Below are 19454 nucleotides of genomic sequence, written 5' to 3' on the forward strand. Positions count from 1 at the left end.
TAAACCTTATTTCTCAAAATCATGTATAGAATACATAACATTTTTAGGTGTGTTTTTCAAAAGAGAAACACTGCTTCTGCATATTTGTTGAGTAACAGATATTCAGTACAGAGGAATATAACATTGCAGTCCAGTATCATTTGACACAAACTTTGATTGATTTTTTCTTTACCTATTCTCTCATGCAGTGATCAGCCTGGGTGGATACAATGGAGACAAACGAGACTCTGGTGACAGAGTTTGTTCTCACAGGACTTACAGATAATCCCTCTCTGCAGGTCCCCCTGTTCCTGGTGTTCTTGGTGATCTACCTTGTCACCATGGGGGGGAACCTTGGACTGATAGCTCTCATCTGGAAGGACCCCCATCTTCACACACCCATGTACTTACTCCTTGGTGGTTTAGCCTTTGCAGATGCTTGTACTTCATCCTCTGTGACTCCCAGGATGCTTGTCAATATCTTAGACAAGAGTCAGATGATATCCCTCTTTGAGTGCATGGCCCAATATTATTTTTTTGGTTTCAGTTCAACCACAGAATGTTTCCTCCTGGTAGCGATGGCCTATGACCGCTATGTCGCCATATGCAACCCCTTGCTGTATCCAGTGGTGATGTCCAACAGGCTGTGCACTTGGTTAATAAGTATGTCTTATGTAATTGGTTTTCTGCATCCCATAATTCATGTAGGGTTATTATTTAGATTAACCTTCTGCCAGACCAATCTAATACATCATTTCTACTGTGAAATCTTGCCACTATATACAATTTCTTGCACTGACCCATCTATTAATGCATTAGTGGTTTTCATTTTTGCTGCTTTTATACAAGCTTTTACTTTTATGACCATTGTAGTCTCTTATACCCGTGTCCTCTTTGCTATCCTGAAAAAGAAGTCTGAAAAGGGCAGAAGGAAAGCCTTTTCCACGTGTAGTGCCCATCTGCTCTCTGTCTCTTTGTTCTACGGCACTCTCTTCTTCATGTATGTGCATCCTGGGTCTGGCCCAGATAAATATCAGGATAAGATGTATTCACTGTTTTACACCATAATAATTCCCCTGCTAAACCCCTTTATTTACAGCCTAAGAAACAAGGAAGTTTTAGCTGCACTGAGAAAAGTCATAAAGAAATAAATATTTTTCAGGGAAATTTTTACTATTTTTTTCATTTCACTTTCTGCTTAAATAAATCATAATACCTGGTACTGTGTCCTTTTTTCTTTGTATTTCATTTACTTTGTTGTTGTTGAGGACACACACAACAATACATGCACCAATTCTGCAGTTTCTACTTGTACAATTCAGTGACATCAATTACATCCTTTGAGCTGTGGAACCATTCTTACCTCCCTATTCTGAGTTGCTCCTCCCCCATTAACATAAACTCACTGCCGCCCTAAGTTTCCTGTCTAATCTTTTAAGTAGAGTTGTCAATCTGATCCCATATAGGTATTTTTTAAAGAGCATATTGCTCAAGGCAGGCATTCTTTACCATTCAAGCTAAACAATTGTTTAGTTTTAGGTAGACTTCAGGGGATATTTTTGGCTGAAGGTTTAATGATTATCTCAGAGTGATAGTTTCAAGGGTTCATCCCGCCTTAGGGGCCCCAGAATGTTTGGAGTCCATGAAAATTTTAAATTTGGGTCTGCGTTTTCCCCGTTTTGATCAGAATTCCTCTATAGAATCCTTGATTGAAATGGGCACTGGTCCTGTGTTCTTAAACGAATGAGTAAATAGTTCTTAAATAAATGAATAAAAAAATTGGGCTATATAAGCTTGTCTTAATTATAAATTATTATTAAAATAGTTTGTAAAACTCTAAGGATAGACTCTACTCATTTTTTTTTGTCATTGTTTTAAATCCATACTCAAGCATAAAACTTGAACTTAGTTTTCTATGAACAAATCACCAAAGTACTATTTTTTGTAACATGAATGAACTCTTGCATTTATGGACACACATGTTAAAAAGGTTTCCAAGCTTCTAGTCTTTTAAAATAAGACTCCGCCTGTGTAAATCCTATTTAAAAAGTATTCATACATTCCTAAACAGTTCTTATTTATTTATTTAATTGTGCTTTAGATGAAGGTTTATAGAGAAAACTAATTTCTCATCAAACAATTAATACACGTAATGTTTTGTGACATTGGTTGCCAACCCTACAAGTCAACACTCTCCCCTTCCAGACCTTGGGTTCCCCATTACCAGCTTTCCTGTCCCTTCCTGCCTTCTTGTCCTTGTCCCTTGGCTGGTATGTCCATTTAGTTTTGTTTTATGGGCCTGTCTAAACTTTGGCTGAAGGATAAACTTCAGGAGTGACTTAATTATTGAGCTAAAAATGTGTCTGGGGGCCATATTCTCAGTGTTTCTCCAGTTTCTGTCAGACCAGTAAGTCTGGTCTTTTGTGTGTGTGTGTGAGTTAGAATTTTGTTCTACATTTTTCTGCAGCTTTGTCTGGGACCCTCTATTGTGATCCATGTCAGCACAGTTGGTGGTGGTAGGCAGGCACCACCTATTTGTGCATGACTCAGCCTGGTGGAAGCTGTAGTACTTGTGGTCCATGTGTCCTTTGGACAAATCTTTTCCTTGTCTCGTTGGTTTTCTTCATCTCACTTGTTCTAGATGGGGTGAGACCACTGGAGTATCTTAGATGGCTGCTCACAATCTTTTAAGACCTCAGATGCTACTCACCAAAACAGGGTGTGGAACATTTTCTTTATAAAGTATGTTATGCCGATTGATCTAAATGTTCCCCAAGACCATGCTCCTCAGCCCTCAACCCAGTGATTTGGTCCCTCTGGGAGTTTGGATGTGTCTACAGAGCTTCCATGACCTTGCCTTTATCAAGTTGTACTGGCTTTCCTAGTATTATGTACTGCCTTACCCTTCCCCCAAAACCCCAAACCTATTGCTGTCGAGTCGATTCTGACTCCTAGCGACAGAGTAGAACTGCCCCATAGAGTTTCCAATGAGCGACTAGCAGATTCAATCCGCCAACCCTTCGGCTGGCAGCCATAGCACTTAGCCGCTACACTACCAGGGTTTCACCAAAGTTACCACTTACTTATTGTCTATTTAGTATTTTTCTCTCTCCACCTCTCCCCTCCTTTGTAACCATCGAAGGTCGTTTCTTTTTATTTGTAAACCTTTCTATGAGTTTTTATAATAGTGGTCTCATACAATATTTGTCCTTTTGTGATTGACTTATTTCACTCAGCAAAATGCCCTCCAGATTCATCCATGTTTTGAGACGTTTTGCAGATTCATCATTGTTCTTCATCTATGCATAGTATTACACTGTGTGTATGTACCATAGTTAGTTTATCCATTTATCTGCTGATGGGCAACTAGATTGTTTCCTTCTTTTTGCTATTGTGAATAATGCTGCAATGAATGTGGTGTGCACATATCTATTTGTGTGACAGCTCTTATTTCTCTGGGATATATTCCTAGGAGTAGGTTTACAGGATCATATTGCATTTTCTATTTCTAGCTTTTTAAGGAAGTGCCATATGGTTTTCCAAAATGGCTGTACCATTTTGCATTTCCACTAGTGATACATAAGATAAGAGTTCCAATCTCCCCACAGCCTCTTCAACATTTGTTATTTTCCCTTTTTTTTGGTTCATGCCAGTAATGCCGGGGTGAGATGGGATCTTATTGTGGTTTTGATTTGCATTTCTCTAATGGCTAGTGATCGGGAGCATTTCCTCATGTGTCTGTTGGCTGCCTGGATGTCTTCTTCAGTGAAGTGTCTGTTTTTATCCTTTGCTCATTTTTTAATTGGATTGTTTGTGTTTTTGTTATAGAGGTGTTGGATATTCCTGTAGATTTTAGGGATTAGACCTTTGCTAGATTTGTCATAGCCAAATTTTTTTTCCCCACTCTGTAGGTTCTCTTTTTACTTTTTTGGTGAAGTCTTTTGATGAGCATAAGTGTTTAATTTTTAGAAGATCCTAGTTATCTAGCTTATCTTCTGGTGTTTGTGTATTGTAGTTATGGTTTGTATTCTGTTAATGCAGTGTATTAGGGCCTCTAGCATTGACCCTAGTTTTTTTTTTCTATGATCTTCATAGTTTTTGGTTTTCACATTTAGGCCTTTGATCCATTTTGAATTAGTTTTTGTGTATGGTGTGAGGTATGGGTCCTGTTTCATTTTGTTGCAGATGGACATCCAGTTTTGCCAGCACCATTTGTTAAAAAGACTGTCTTTTCCCCATTTGATGGACTTTTTGCCCTTGTTGAAGAGCAGGTGACTATAGGCGGTATGGATTTAAATCTGGGTTTTCAGTTCTGTTCCATTGGTCAATGTGTCTGTCGTACCAGCACCAGTCTGTTTTAACTACTGTAGCTGTATAGTAGGTTCGGAGGGCAAGTAGTGTGAGTCCTCCTACTTTATTCTTCTTCTTCAGTAGAGCTTTACTTATCCAGGACCTCTTTCCTTTCCATATAAAGTTAATGACTAGTTTTTCCATCTCTTTAAAGAATTATGTTGATGTTTTGATTGGGATTGCATTGTATTTGTATATTGCCTTGGGTAGAATTGACATTTTTCACAATGTTGAGTCTACCTATCCATGAGCATGGTATGTTTTTCCATTTATATAAGTATCTTTTGGTCTTGCAGTAGTGCTTTGTAGTTTTCTTTGTATATGTCTTTTACATCCCTGCTTAGATTTATTCCTATTTTACTTTTTTAGGGGGTATTATAAATTTTTTTTTTCCTGATTTCTTCTTTGTAGTTCTCTTTATTGGTGTATAGGAATCCAACTGATTTTTGTATGTTTATTTTTTGTTCTGCTACTCTGCTGAATCTTTCTATTAAGTTCCAGTAGTTTTCTCTTGGAGTCTTTTGGATTCTTTATGTATAGTATCATAAAAAAAAAAAAAGATTTTTTTTTTCCATCCACAAATGGGGACAGTTTTACTTCCTCCTTACCAAATTGTGTGCTCTTTATTTCTTTTTTCTTCTCTTATCGCTCTAGCTAGGACTTCCAGCACAATGCTAAATAGGAGTGGGGACAAAGGGCATCCTCGTCTTGTCCCTGTTCTCAAGGGGAATGCTTTCAGCCTCTCTCCATTAAGAATGTTGGCTGTTGGTTTTATGTAGATGCTCTTTATTATATTGAGGAATTTCCCTTATATACCTATTTTACTGAGCGTGTTTATCAGAAACTGGTGTTGGACTTTATTGAATGCCTTTTGTGAGTCGATAGAGATGGTCATGTATTTCTTTTATTTATGTGGTGGAGGATGTTGATTGATCTTCTAATGTTGCACCATTCTTGCATATAAATCCCACTTGGTCACGGTGTATTATTTTTTTGATATGATGCTGAATTCTATTGGCTAGAATTTTGTTGAGAATTTTTGCATCTATATTCATGAAAGATATTGGTCTGTAGTTTTCTCTTTTTGTGATGTATTTGCCTGGTTTTGGTATCAAGGTTATGCTGGCTTCATAGGATGAATTCAGCAGTATCTCTTCTTTTTGTATGTTCTGAAATAGTTTGAGTAGTACTAGTGTATGCTCTTCTCTGAATGTTGGGTAGAATTCTCCAGGGAAACTATCTGGACCAGGGATTTTCCGGGGGGGGGGGGTGGTGGTTAACCTTTTCAATCTCTTCTATCGTTATGGATCCGTTCAGGTTTTCAATTTCAGTTTGTGTTAGTTTGGGTAGGTAGTGTGTTTCTAGAAATTTGTCTATTTCCTCTAGGTTTTCAAATTTGTTGGAGCATAATTTTTTATAGTACTCTATTATGATTCTTTTTCTTTCAGTTGGGTCTGTTGTAGTATCCCCCCATTTCATTTCTTATTTGGGTTGTTTGGGTCCTCTCCTGTTTTTCTTTTATCAATTTGGCCAATGTTTTTTCAAGTTTCTTGATCCTTTCAAAGAACTAACTTGTTTTTGTCAATCTTTCTATTGTTTTTCTCTTCTCTATTTCATTTATTTCTGCTCTGATTTTTATTATTTCCTTTCTTCTGGTGGCTGTAGGCTTCTTTTGCTGTTCTCTTTCTATTTGTTTGGGTTGTGTAGCTAATGTTTTGATTTTGTCCCTTTCTTCTTTTTTGATGTGTGCGTCTGCTATAAATTGACTTCTGAGCACAGCCTTTGCTGGGTCCCAAAGGTTTTGGTATGACGTGCTTTCATTCTCATTTGATTCCAGGAATTTTTTGATTCCACCTTTGATATCTTCTATTACCCAGTGGTTTTTAAGCAGGGTGTTATTGAGTTTCCGTGTTTTTGTTTTTTTTTCCCTTGCTCTTCTTGTATTAATTTCTACTTTGATGGCATTGTGATCAGAGAAGATACTTTGTATTATCTCAATGTTTTGGATTTTGTTGAGGGCTGCTTTGTGGCCTAAGATGTTGTCTATTCTGAACTACATTCCATGTGCATTGGAGAAGAATTTCTACTGTACACCTATTGGATGGGGTGTTCTATATATGTCTATGAGTTCACTTTGGTAGATTGTGGCCATTAGATTTTCTAAACCCTTGTTAAGTTTCTTTCAAGATGTTCTGACCTTTACCAAGAGTGAAGTGTTGATGTCTCCTACCATTATGTGGAACTGTCAATTTCTCTTTTCAATGCTATTAGAGTTTGTTTTATGTATTTTGGAGACCTGTCATTGGGTGTGTAAATGTTTATTATGGTTAAGTCTCCATGATGGATTGTCCCTTTAATCATTATATAGTGCCCTTCTTTGTCTTTTATGGTGGATTTTGTCTTAAAGTCTATTTTATCTGAGATTAGTATTGCCACTCCTGTTCTTTTTTGGTTGCTTTATCTATTTTTTTTTCCATTCTTAGATTTTTAATATATTTCTGTTAAACATATAATAATATATCTAAGCTGTGTCTGTTGTTGACAGCATATTGATAGCTCCTGTGTTTTCATCTGTTCTGTCATCTGTGTCTCTTTATGGGTGCATTTAAATCATTTACTTTCAGTGTGATTATTGATAGGTGTGAGTTTATTGCTATCATATTGTAGTGCTTTTTTTTTGTGGTGCTGACGTTTCCTTTATTCTCACTCTCCTGTGCTGAATTCCTTTTGCTTGTGGATTTTTTTTTTTCATTTCTTTCATTTTTGTACCTTGAAGTTTACTCCTATTTTCCCGTGTTTGAACTAGTCTTTTATTACTTGATGTCCCCTTAACTTCCTCTAGATTTGAAAGTTCTATGTCTATACCATTTATTTCCTGTTTTATTGATCTGACATTGTCATTTACAGATGGATCTCTCTGGTTCCATTCTGTAAACCTTTTAGTTTTGTTTTATCCTTGAGAAATCATTTCCTGGGTTGGTATCTGGCTGTTGCAGCCTTGCATCCTAGATTCACGTTGTTGTCTGATATTGTTGGTTCTCTAACTAAAAAAGGACTCTCTTTAATAATTCTTGCAAGTTTGCTTTTGTTTTTACATATTCTCTTAATTTCTGTTTCTGTGGAAATGTCTTAATTTCACCATCATTATTTGAGCAAGAGTTTTGCAGGATATGTTATTCTTTGTTGACAGTTTTTTTCTTTCAAGGTTTTATATATGTCATCCTATTGTTTTCTTGCCTGCATGGTTTCTGCTGAGTAATCAAAGCTTATTCTTATTGTTTCCTCTCCTTATGTGACTTCTGTCTATAGAGCAATGTTGGCTCTGCCTCCTCCTAAACAATTCTTAAACAAGATATTTTTCAAAACTCCTCTTTAGGAAATATCTACAATGACCCAAACAATATGCAAATTAAAATAATATTGTTAGACTAAGAGATGGAGACAGGAGCTTCTGCAGAGATGTTACAACCACACAGCACATGGCACAGCTCAGATGCAGTGAGAAGAACTAGCTTCTGAGGAAACAGAGCCGAAACAAACTGTGTCTCTGTGCCTACAACCAGCCTGCCCCACTGACTAATTACTTTTCTTGGGGAAAAAAAAAAAAAAAGGCTGGCGATGAGAGAAATGTGTTATGTACATAGAGAAATCTTTATTTTACACAGGATATTCACAAGGTCTTATGTAAGAAATTCAGGAAGCCAAAAAGCCAAAATTGTGTGATGGAAAAATATATAGCTTTGGTAAAGATAAAATAAATTTTAAGTTACATAATTATGAACTGGTCACGTACACCTACCAGTTCCAGAAAACATGTATTGAGTTGTTATATGTGCATTTGGAACAAGATGCCTGGTAAGATTATTTAATACTTTAAAGGTAGAAATTTTTTAAAGAACACAGAACTTTTCTCATTATAGCACTAGAAAGTTATTTTAACTACTTTAATTATTTTATTTTTAATATCTTTCAATAAATTCATACAAATATAAGTAACTTTTCCAAATTGCTTTTAAACCTCATCGTTGTCTTTGAGCCTTAATTTTGCTAGTCTATATTAGTAGGAGGATATGATGTAAAAATTGGGAGAAAAATAGTATGGACCAGTTGAAGGCAAATTCTTCCAGTTTTTATCTGTATGACAATGTCTTCATTTATTCTTCGTTGTTGAAAAATAGTTTCATTGGATATTAAATTGCAAATTGTCAAGTGTTTTTCCTCAACCTTTAAAGGTACCATTCAATTGATTTCTAGGCTCCATTATTTCTTATAAAGAATTAGTCAAATATTTCTGTTTCCTTGTACATAATGTTGTCCCTACACCCTCAAAGTCCCAGATGTTACATAATTGATTTTTCTTTAAGATTTATTCTCAGGTTTATTATTTCTTTCCTTCTGCTTGCTTTAAATTTATTTTGCTTCTCTTTTTTCTAGTTTCTTTATTTTGCTTCTCTTTTTCTAGTTTTTTTAGGTGAAAACTTAGATTATTTAAGACTTCCTTACTTTTCTAGTTTATGCGTTTGTTTCTATAAATTCCCCCCTGGCACTGCCTTAGCCGTGTCCAACAAATTGTGCTATGCTGTATTTTATTTTTGTCTAAGTTTAATGCATTTTTTTTTTTTAATTTCTCTTGAGACTTCCTCTTTGACTCATGAATTACTTAAAGTATGCTGTTATTTTCCAAGTGTTTGGAGATTTTCCTCTTGCTGATTTCTAGTCTGAGTGCTTTGTGGTTGGGGAATATGATTTATATTCTTTTAAATTTGTTCGTTTGTTTTATGATGCAGGATGTGATCTATATTGACATATATCTATATAAAAAAATAGGTACTTGAAAAGAATGTGAATTTTGTTGTTGTTGAGTGGAGTGTTCTATAAATTCTGGAAATTGGGTTACTTTTTCTTTCAAGCACTGTAGGACAGTCTCTCTGGGAAAACAAACAGGGATCACTAAATGTCTAGCATAGGAAAATTTCAGAGTTTCCAAGTTCACATTATATTATGATCATTATTTATCCTGATTGAGGACCACCTTCACTTCTTTCCTATATCACCATATCTACCTCTATCTCCAAAATACACATACTTGTTCTCCATGTCCCCTCCTTTCCCTTTATCTCAAGCACATTTCCGAGGCTGTCCAGATGCTGTTAGTAATTCTATCTAATTATCTTTTATGTAATCTTCTTTTTAACTGGAAGAATAGGCAAAAACCTGGGGAAGGAAAGGGCATTAGAGGTGGATGAAACAAATTGAGCAAAGATAAAAAGGTGGTACAAACTATGCTGGGTTTGGGGTAAGTTAAGCAATCTGTTGTGGTGAGAATTCCTTAAACATTTATTGAGAAACTGCTTTGTACCAGGCACTGTTCTAAGTGCTGGGGATACAGAGGCAAACAAGGCAGGGAGACTCCTACTCTTTGGCTCTTGATAGCCAAGAACAAAGAAGCTATTTCACTTTATAACACAGCACTCTAAGTCAAGTTTGAAGATGATAAGTTCTGGGGGATGATTTGAGCATAAAAGCAGTAAATTCTTGACTATGATGAGGGAATAAAAATGATTCTTATCTTGGAAAATCTTATCTTCAATCATCTTCATATCCTTTATCCCAGAGAAGTTTCTGAAGCAGGAAATCAATTTTAGCCAAGCCAAGGAGGAAAAACAAACAAACAAAAGACAGTTAGTTCTCCCCACATTCTGGGCTACCACAAGCCTCACAATATTCCCTAGAATCTTTCTACTTAAAATGCAGCCCATGTGACAGCAGCAGACATCACCTGGGAGCGTGTTGGAAATACAGACTCTCAGACCCTACTCTAGACACAGAATAAGTATCTCATCAACATCTTTAGATGACTCATACACACATTAAAGTTTGAAAAGCACTTCTAAGTGTACCAGCTAGGTTCACACCCAAACCGCTGTAGAATCTTATTCTAGGATCATAAACTATCACTAGAAGGAACTTTGAAGAGCATGTAACTGACTGTTTCTCAAAGTAGTGACTCATTTGCTCTATATAGTTTATACTCCCTTATTTGTGTTCAGTTCTGACCAATGGATGCTAAAAGTTTCACGAATATTCTGTAACTGCTGGTATTTTTATCAAAACATTACATTGTTATTATGACAACTGATCTCAACATTATGATCAAATTAATGTTGTTCTTTATCAAATTAAATCTGCACCTTTACCCTCAAATAAAAGAAGGAAATTAACCATCATTTGATATTTGGTAAATTTGTACTTTGTATTTCCCCTTTTGGTGCTCACTGGGACTTAAGTCTAGTTATAGGTCTAGAAGCCAAAATGGGTGATGGGCATGTGTCATAAAAACATTCAACATTGTCTTGTAAGGCATCTGCCTTGGGTGATGTCCTGGGCAATGACTCGGACAAAGGCTCTTTAAACACAGCTGTGTTAATCTCATCAGATGGGAATGTGGGCATAATGGTTTTACTGGGAAGGGTGGCTTAGCAGACAAAGATGGAGTAATCTCTTCAGATGGAAGTGAGAGGGCTGGTTCTCTTGGCAGTAATGATTCAATGGAATTGAGGGACGCACTGCCCCCTGCTTCCTCATTACCTGACAATATGCCCCCATCCCAAGTTTCAGGATCCCACTTCTTTCCAATCAGTGCCCTCACTTCAACTTCAGACACCACTTGAGTTTGGGAATTGAGTTGATGTTGTTTAGCCACTCTTCCTGTAAGACTCTGGATTTGGTGTTTGACAATATCAGCTCTGTTACTGCAAGGGATAAGGCTTTCTTTCAAGGCACAAGTGGAAATTTTGAGGTTGTTTATGTAGGGTTTGAGCTTTGATTCTTAAGCCCTGACCTCATCTCTCTCTTTTACCACTTCGTCTAGTGAAAGTAGGACCAACCAATCCGCTTCCTTATGCTTGTCATATGACAAAATTGTAGGAAGGTATTAAACATACCATTACTTCCAGCATCTCCTTTCACCAATATCTGATCTATTGGTGGTGATATTTTGTGTATTTCTATTGCCATCTCATGCCATGGATTAGTAGTACCCTCTTTACTACTGGGAGCAGAGTCACCAACATCTTCAAGACTAACCAGACCCACCAACTTAGAAAACTGAGCCTTACACTTTTGTTTCTCTAGAACCACTTCCAGTGCCAAATGTCTTAGGCTGGGTTTTCCAGAGTAGCAAAACCAGTAAAGTGTATAAATACATATTTGGAGAGAACTACATCAAGGAACTGGTTCATGCGGTTATAGAGGCTGGAACGTGGATAAGGCTGGAGACTTCTCCCAATTCCTGTAGCCACAGGGGCTGGTGAACCTAAGATCGGTAGGTCAGAGTGCAGAGCTCTGGCTTACAGGCTGTGAAGACAGACGAATCCTAGGATCAAGAAGCAAGACAGCAGCTAAGTTTCTAGCTCAAGTCCCATGAACTGGAAGCCTGACCAACAGGAGCCAGCTGTAGGATCTAGTGTGAGCAAAAGCAAACAAGCCTTGCCAGAAAGTCCACTTATATTTTATTCATGCCACACCCCCAAGGGAATTCTCTTTCATCTGATTGGCTACTCACAGCAGATCCCTTCATGATAGTGATCACATTATATCAAATATCATGATGGAGGTGATCACATCATTATTTGACTACCCAACTACATCATAACTGGCAAAGGACTGAGAATCATGGCCCATCCAAATTGACACATAGCCTTAATGATCACACTATATAATATAAAATCTATAACTTTGAGCATGTCTATAATATTGACTGGATTTTTAATTTACATGCAGACATTGAAATAATATAGAATGGAAACTCTATTGACATTTTAAAGTATAAACAGTAATTACTAGAAGCAAAAACTCAACGTGGAAATTAAAATAATATTGGAAAGAATCATAACCTTGCTCATAGACTATTTGAGCTAAAAGACAGCTCAGATATAATCCATTTTAAAGATGAGAAAAAAAATTTGTGAGTTGAAGTAGCTTTCTAGAGTTGCATCAAATTTTTTTTCACAGAGCAGGGATTCATTGTTTCAGAGATAGATATTTTATACATTTTTATTTGTCAAGGCATTGAGAGCTCAGTCCTTCAGTTTCTTTCTGCATAATACACACTTGTATCTATTTTTTTAGAAAAGGAAAAAATGTGATCTTGAAGTTAAATCCTGGCTGAAATGTAAACTACTTAATTTCTAAGAAACGTAGGAATACGGAATCTTTAAAGGCAATTTGCTCATTCTCTCATTCAACTAGTATTTATTTAGCTTTTACCATGGACCAGATTCTCTACTAGTTCTGGGACACACTGGTCAGAAAAATAGATATTGTCTAAAATATAGGCCATATACTGATAGTTTGTATCTTGATTCCCAGGACTAGTTCTACCTGATCATATCTGGATAGTTCACAATATTTAGGGTGGAGGAGTTCCTGACCTCCTCACTAGCTCATCAAAACTTAGTCTTAACATAACTTTCAGGGCAAAAAATAAAAAGAATTATGCTAAGAATTACTAATTTGGGATTGTCTGTTTATTCATTACTTATTCATTTATTTATTCATCCACTCAACGCCATGTGCTAGGCATGTTAATATCACCCAGACCCTGACCTTGGAAAGCTCTCCTGTGAAGATGATAATGCTAACTAGTGGTTTAACTAACATAAAATACCCTGGAAGAACTCAGCAACTAACAATAGCACCAACAAATATGATAAGCACCTTCAACAACTTACTTGGGATATTTCCATGATCTTTATGTTTAATTAAAAAATTACAGGTATTCCTTTTTATGTGAGTGTGCCCCGTGTTACTGATATCTTTCATCATGTACTTTAGTAACTCTACTTCAATTTCTTTTATCTATTTTCAGTGATGTGGAGGATTTTGGCTTATTCCCCACAGGACAGCACCTATTCTTAGAAAAGCACACATAAAATAATCTTTTAGGACAGTTATCTCAGTTCTTCTAACAAGGCATCCTAGGTTGTAGCTTTACTGTTTGCATGTTTTTGTTTATAATTGATTTCCATTAGATGCTCCCTTCTCCATATTTTCCACGATTTTTGTTCGTATGGAAAATCCAAATAAGCACAATAAGTTGGTTCTGGAAAGCAGACAGCATGACAGAATGTAATCTCAGACAAGTCAATAATGCAACGTATTTTGTAAACGTCAGTTTGTGAGCAGCAAAACTATAACTTTAAAATTTTCTTTTGTCTGATTTTATTTTATATAGATAATTCCTTTTTTCATTGGTTAGGCTCAATGCTACTTCTTTAGGGCAAGTGTTCATGTAAGTTTATTTTAGAAACATGCTTTATATTCCTGGCCTAGATATTTTATCCTGGTTTCTACAGGTTGTCTTTTTGCTGTTACTTATTCATGCTTATAAAGTTTGATGATTTATTTTTCATTTGAACTTCACTGTTCCTGTTAGATGCTTTTCTGCCATACCAATAAATAACCAATCATTCTAATTCATAGTGATTATTTGTTGTTCTTTCCCTAATGTGCAGCTATGCTGCTTGCAAATTTCTATTCGATTATTTTCTGTTGTCCTTGGATTCATTTATCATTTGTTATATTACAATAATATTTTCCAAGAGGGCCAGTATATGGAAAACTTTGTGGGTGCTTGCATGTCTGAAAATGTCTTTATTTCTGCCCTAGTTTAGGTGGTTATTAAATTTAGGCCTCGCAACCCTTTTCCTTCAGAACTTCAAAGATATTTCTCCAGTGTATTCCAGAATGACTTATTGCTGATGAGAAGTCTGATGACAAGCCTACTCTTATTTCTATGTACCAAAAACCAAACCAGTGTCCATCGAGTTGACTGTGACTCATGACAGCCTCATCCTAAAATTTGACTAGGTTATGTCATGGTATAGGGACTTCTCTCCAATTCTTCTTCCTTTTCTCTTGCTCAAGAAGGTCTTTTTTTCTTTTTTATTTCTTCTTATTTTTTAGATTATTTTATTTGGCCAGTTATCTCATGTGTTTCTCTAATATTTCTAGACAGACGTTGAGATTTTTAGATCTTTTTTTAGTTTGGGGGAATTTTCTTTGGAATTTTCTGTATCTTTGTGCTTTTATGCTATATTTTTGGAAAATCCACTCTCTGATTTCAGTGACAAGGAGCCCTGGTGGCACAATGGTTAAGCACTCAACTGCTAACAGAAAGGTTGGCTGTTCAAACCCACCAAGAAGCTCCACAGGAGAAAAGGTCTGGTGATCCGCTTCCATAAAGATTACACCCTAGGAAACCCTATGGGGCTGTTCTACTCTGTCACATGGGATTGCTATGAGTCAGAATGAACTTGATGGCACACAGCACCATTTCAGTGGCTATCTTCACAGTGACCATATAGTTTGTGTTTAACTTAGTAATTTCTGTTTGCTGATAAATCTATTTCTGAATGCATTGCTTTCATTACTCAAACATGTATGGCAACTATATCACATTTTGCACGGGGTTCTGCCTGCCTGTCCCCTTCAGTGAAAAGTGACCCCTAGTCTCCACATCTGTCTTAGTTATCTTGTTCTGCTGTGACAGAAATACTACAAGTGAATGGCTTTAACAAACAGGAGTTTATTCTCTCATAGTCTAGGAGACTGGAAGTCTGAATTCAGGGTGCCAACTCAAGCGGAAGGCTTTCTGTCTCTGTTGTCTCTGGGGGAAGGTTGTTGTTATCAATCTTCCCTGAGTCTAGGAGTTTCTCAGTGTAGGAACCCTGGGTCTGAAGAATACGGTTCGCTTCCAGCTCTTCTTTCTTGGTGGTAGGAGTTCCCTCTCTTCTCTGCTTGATTCTCTCTTCAATATTTCAAAAGAGATAGACTAAAGAAACAATCTAGATTGAGTCTTGCCTCATTAACATAACTGCCTCTAATCCTGCCTCTTTAACATCATAGATGTAGAATTAACAACACAGAAGATATTAACATCAGATCACAAAATGGTGGACAACCACATAGTACTGGGTATCAGGGCCTAGGCAAATTGATACACATTTTGGGGGGACACAATTCAATCCATAAAATTCCACTCTTTGGCCCTCCAAAATTCATGTCCTCACCACACGTAAAGCATATTCACCCTGTCATATCATGCAAAAAATCTTAAATCAACTCCAATTCCAAATTCCATCCTGGGCAAAAACCCTCTTCATTTGCAAAATCTAGAATACAAGGTATCTGTTTCCAAAATACAATGGTGGAAGAGGCACAAGGTAGACGTTTCCATCACAAATGGGAGAAATTGGAGGGAAAGAAGCAATAACAGGCATCAAGCAGGTTAAAAACCCAGCAGAACTATTTATATTAGCTCTCAAGTTTTGAAAGTAATTCTCTGTTCTCTGAGACCATTTAGGCAATGGTCCTACCCTCCAGACTCTGGGTGTTGGCCACACTCTCTAGATTCTGAATGGATGATCCTTAGACTTGGGCTTCAGCTCTGCGTTCCAGACCAACTGGAATAGCAACTCTGCTCTCTTGGCTTTGGGAGACCACATTCTCTTGGTCTATCTGAGTGGAACCCTACTCCCTCAGCACCAGCAGGCCTTGTTCTTCTGCTCCTTGGGTATGGCAGCTCTGCTCCCTCAGCTTTGGGCAGCAGATCTGGCCCCATCCTGCTGGACTTGTGAAAGTCAGTCCCACGTTCCAGAGCTGAGTATGTGAAGGTCTGACTCTGAAACATAGGAGGCCATGGCCCCGCCCTTTGAGACCAAGCAGGCCATGGTTCCAACCTTTGAGACCCCAGAAGCTGTGGCACTTCCCTTTGAGACTGAGGCAGCTCTGCTTCCTGTGATCCTTGTCTCTTCAACTTCTGCTTCCTGGTTCCTTGACCTCTCAGCCCCTGTGGTCCTTGGCGCAGCCCTTTGTCCGCCCTACTCTTGCAAGTGTTCCAAAGCTCTTTAGCTCCACTGATACATTCCTGGAGACACCTTACTCAGCCAGTAAACCTTGGCCGGAAGGCAATCATCTCCCTGTCGGCTCTTGCTTGTCTCAGGCCGGTCTTCTGGTTCTGCTGCTGCTGTTTCTCTGCTACTGCTTCTTGCTGTCTGCACTGTTTCTGGTGTTCCAGCTCTCATTCCTTCTGAGCCTTCACCAGAATTGTCCTTGATATCCATAAATCCTCCAACAGTCTCTCTGAGGCAATCTAGACTTTTCCTATTAGGTAATTTTAAACCCTCCCAGCCTCTACCAATTCACAGTTTAAAAACTGCTTCCACATTTTGCTGGGAGCCAGGCTGCAAGGGCGGCCCCTCTGCACCCACTGCCCCCAGCATAAACATCGAAGAATTCCTGAAAAGTCAGGAGGAGCCAGGCTGCAAGGGCGGCCCCTCTGCACCCACTGCCCCTAGCATAAACATCAAAGAATTCCTGAAAAGTCAAGAATATCTCTGTCATCTGTGTTATGTTTCTGTTTCATTTTCAGCCTGTGTATAGCAGAATGCATAAGCATAAAATTCCATTATAGATTTAGGGACCTTTGGAGGGGGGCGTCCTACTCATAATCCCCTGGTAAAATCCCGGGTAGGGACAGCCCGTGTATTACCTGAGGATCAACATGAAGTTGTCTTAGGGGGAGAACGAATAGCTCAACTATGGAAAACAAAAACAGGATGGTGGAATCCTGGTATTTACCAAGGCCCTTTTTGTGATTAAACCACCACCCACACATGATCCCATAAAAGTGGAAAAACAAAAGGCAGTGAGTTCTCTCAGCCAATTTCTCAGCCAATTACAGGTCAACCTTCTCGTCTACCCCGCTCACTGCTGCGCTTGACTGGTCTTTGGGTATAGAGATTGGGCTAATTGTCCTTGGCATAATCGTGGACAATATGACGTAACCCAAAGTGGCTGGACTTCAAGAACTTGACCACCCTGGACAAGATGGACAAAGCCTATGTGGCAATGGTTTTGCAAAAAGATTAATTGTTATAAAAACTGTGGAAGGTATTGCAAGATTAAGCATAAGTGTAAAGCAGTATGAAGTCAATTGTTACTTTAAATCAACTAAACAAAAACTCATTGTATTTGTGTGCGTATGCGGAACTGTACTATGTGTCACTTGGAAAATTATGTCTCTAGAAAATGATGTTATCTATGATGATTATATCTTGTACTGCCCCTTTGTTGATCACGCGATGTTATGCTTTTGTAAGCTTATGATATAAAAGACCATGTAAAAAATAAAGAGCAGAGGCTTCTTCTTCTGCAGAATGAAAATATAAGACACACTACCTCTCATTCTTTTTCGCCGAACTCTACCCCTCCTCTGGTAACCCTGTTCATTGCTGAGGCTGGCCCCCGGCAACTGGCGCCCGAACAGGGACCTGAAGGTAAGCATTGTCGTCTCGGGGTAGATAGGGCTGTTGCCTAGAGCTAAATAAGAAAGGAGAAAAGCTCCCTTTAGCCACCCCGTCGTTAGGACGGGGATAGGAAAGGAAAGATAGGCAAAACATATGAGAAGTTGTTAGACCCCTGTATAAGCAGGAGAATACTAGAAAAACACTATGGGACAAACATCCTCTGCAGAAAGAAAACTGTTTATTGATATCATCACGTGTATGCTCAAAAAAAGGGGAACCGCAGTGACTAGAAGCCAAGTAGCTCGATTTTTACATTTTGTTCAGGAACAACGCCCCTGGTTCCCAGAGGGAGGCTCGGCTAATTTGGACATATGGAAAGCTGTGGGAGAACAGCTACAAAAACATTATACTAGATGTGGCCCTGAGGGGGTGCCTGTTGATGCGTTTGCATTATGGATGCTTATCAGAGATACTCTTGACCCAACTCCCGATTCTGTTAAAGCATTCCAGGTACTAGACAATCCTGACTCTGACCTCATTTTAGAGGAGGAAGAAACACCTCTGCTTCAGAAACATCCTTCTGTAGTGTCTACCCCTTCAGCCCCCCCCTTTGTTGGTCTATCTAATCCAATCACGAATGACACTCTGAGCCCGGAGGAGCAAGTCGATCTAGAGGAGGAGGCTGCTAGATATCATCAAGATGAGGATATTGTTCTTCCTTTACGAAAGTTGCAAATTGAGTCACAGCCTCCAAAGTATGAGGTTAAATCATTGACCTTTACTCCTCGAAATAAAGTACCTTTACCTCCCCCACCTCCTTCTCTGGCAGGAAAATCAAAAATCAAAGCAGCCTTAAAACAAGGCTTGTCTGAGGGGGACGTTACCCTCCCTTTGTGCTTTCCAGTACATTACAGTGGGGAATTTGATGAGGATGCAAAATGGACTCCTCTTTCTTATAAATTCCTCAAGGAGGTTAAAAATGCCTGCAAAGAATATGGACCCCTGTCTCCATACACATTGTCGTTAATAGATATTCTGTCAACCAGCTGGATGACTCCTTATGATTGGTATCAGCTGGCAAAAACCTGCTTACCAGGGGGTAGTTTCTTGTTATGGAAAATGGAATATGAAGAACGAGCAAAAAAAGAAGTTGCAGCTAGTACCAGGAGGGATAAAATAACTCTTGAGGCTATCCTAGGGACAGCAGACTGGGATCAAAATCAGACTCAGTTAAATTTATCAAAAAAGGTATCTCAAATAGCGGCCCGCTGTGCTACAGGGGCTTGGCGTTCCTTACCTCCGGGAACTGAAAAAACGTCAGTATTGACCGATATCAAACAAAAACCACAGGAACCTTATGAGGATTTTGTAGCTCGACTGCAAACGGCGGTTGAACGCATTATTACTAACAGTGAAGCTTGTGAGTTGGTTACAAAACAGCTGGCATATGAAAATGCTAATGCTACTTGTCAAACCTTATTAAGACCTATAAGGAAGACGGGTGATATTAACGCATATATTAGACAATGTGCTGACTTTTCCCCTGCATTTGTGCAAGGTATCACCCTGGCGGCCTATCTCAAAGGTGAATCCCCCCTGGTATGCTTGCAAGCTATGGCAAACTTTGATAATAAGAGGAAAAGTAATAATAATAATACTGGATGTAATGGAAAAAATGGGAACTGTTACATTTGTAATCAACCAGGACACATTAGTAGACAGTGCCCATCAAAAAATACCGGAAAAATAAATTCTGCTGATTCATCGGCTGTAGTAAATATGTCAAATCCAAACACTCTTTGCCCCCGCTGTCAA

General features: G+C 38.2%; 1 protein-coding gene across 1 annotated transcript; it reads left to right on the forward strand.

Moving 5' to 3' along the window:
- Window positions 1–206: 206 nt before the first annotated feature.
- Window positions 207–1130, forward strand: LOC126061514 (olfactory receptor 5AC1-like). Its single transcript, XM_049858088.1, has one exon. The coding sequence runs from the start codon at window positions 210–212 to the stop codon at window positions 1128–1130; it is 921 nt and encodes a 306-aa protein (XP_049714045.1). The 5' UTR covers window positions 207–209.
- The last annotated feature ends 18324 nt before the right edge of the window (window positions 1131–19454 follow it).

Source organism: Elephas maximus, chromosome 18 (assembly GCF_024166365.1).
Source record: "Elephas maximus indicus isolate mEleMax1 chromosome 18, mEleMax1 primary haplotype, whole genome shotgun sequence".
Classification (NCBI taxonomy): Eukaryota; Metazoa; Chordata; class Mammalia; order Proboscidea; family Elephantidae; genus Elephas; species Elephas maximus.

Excerpts from the sequence above, each read along its gene's own strand:
- LOC126061514 (XM_049858088.1), top strand. The coding sequence starts at position 210 with ATGGAGACAAACGAGACTCTGGTGACAGAGTTTGTTCTCACAGGACTT.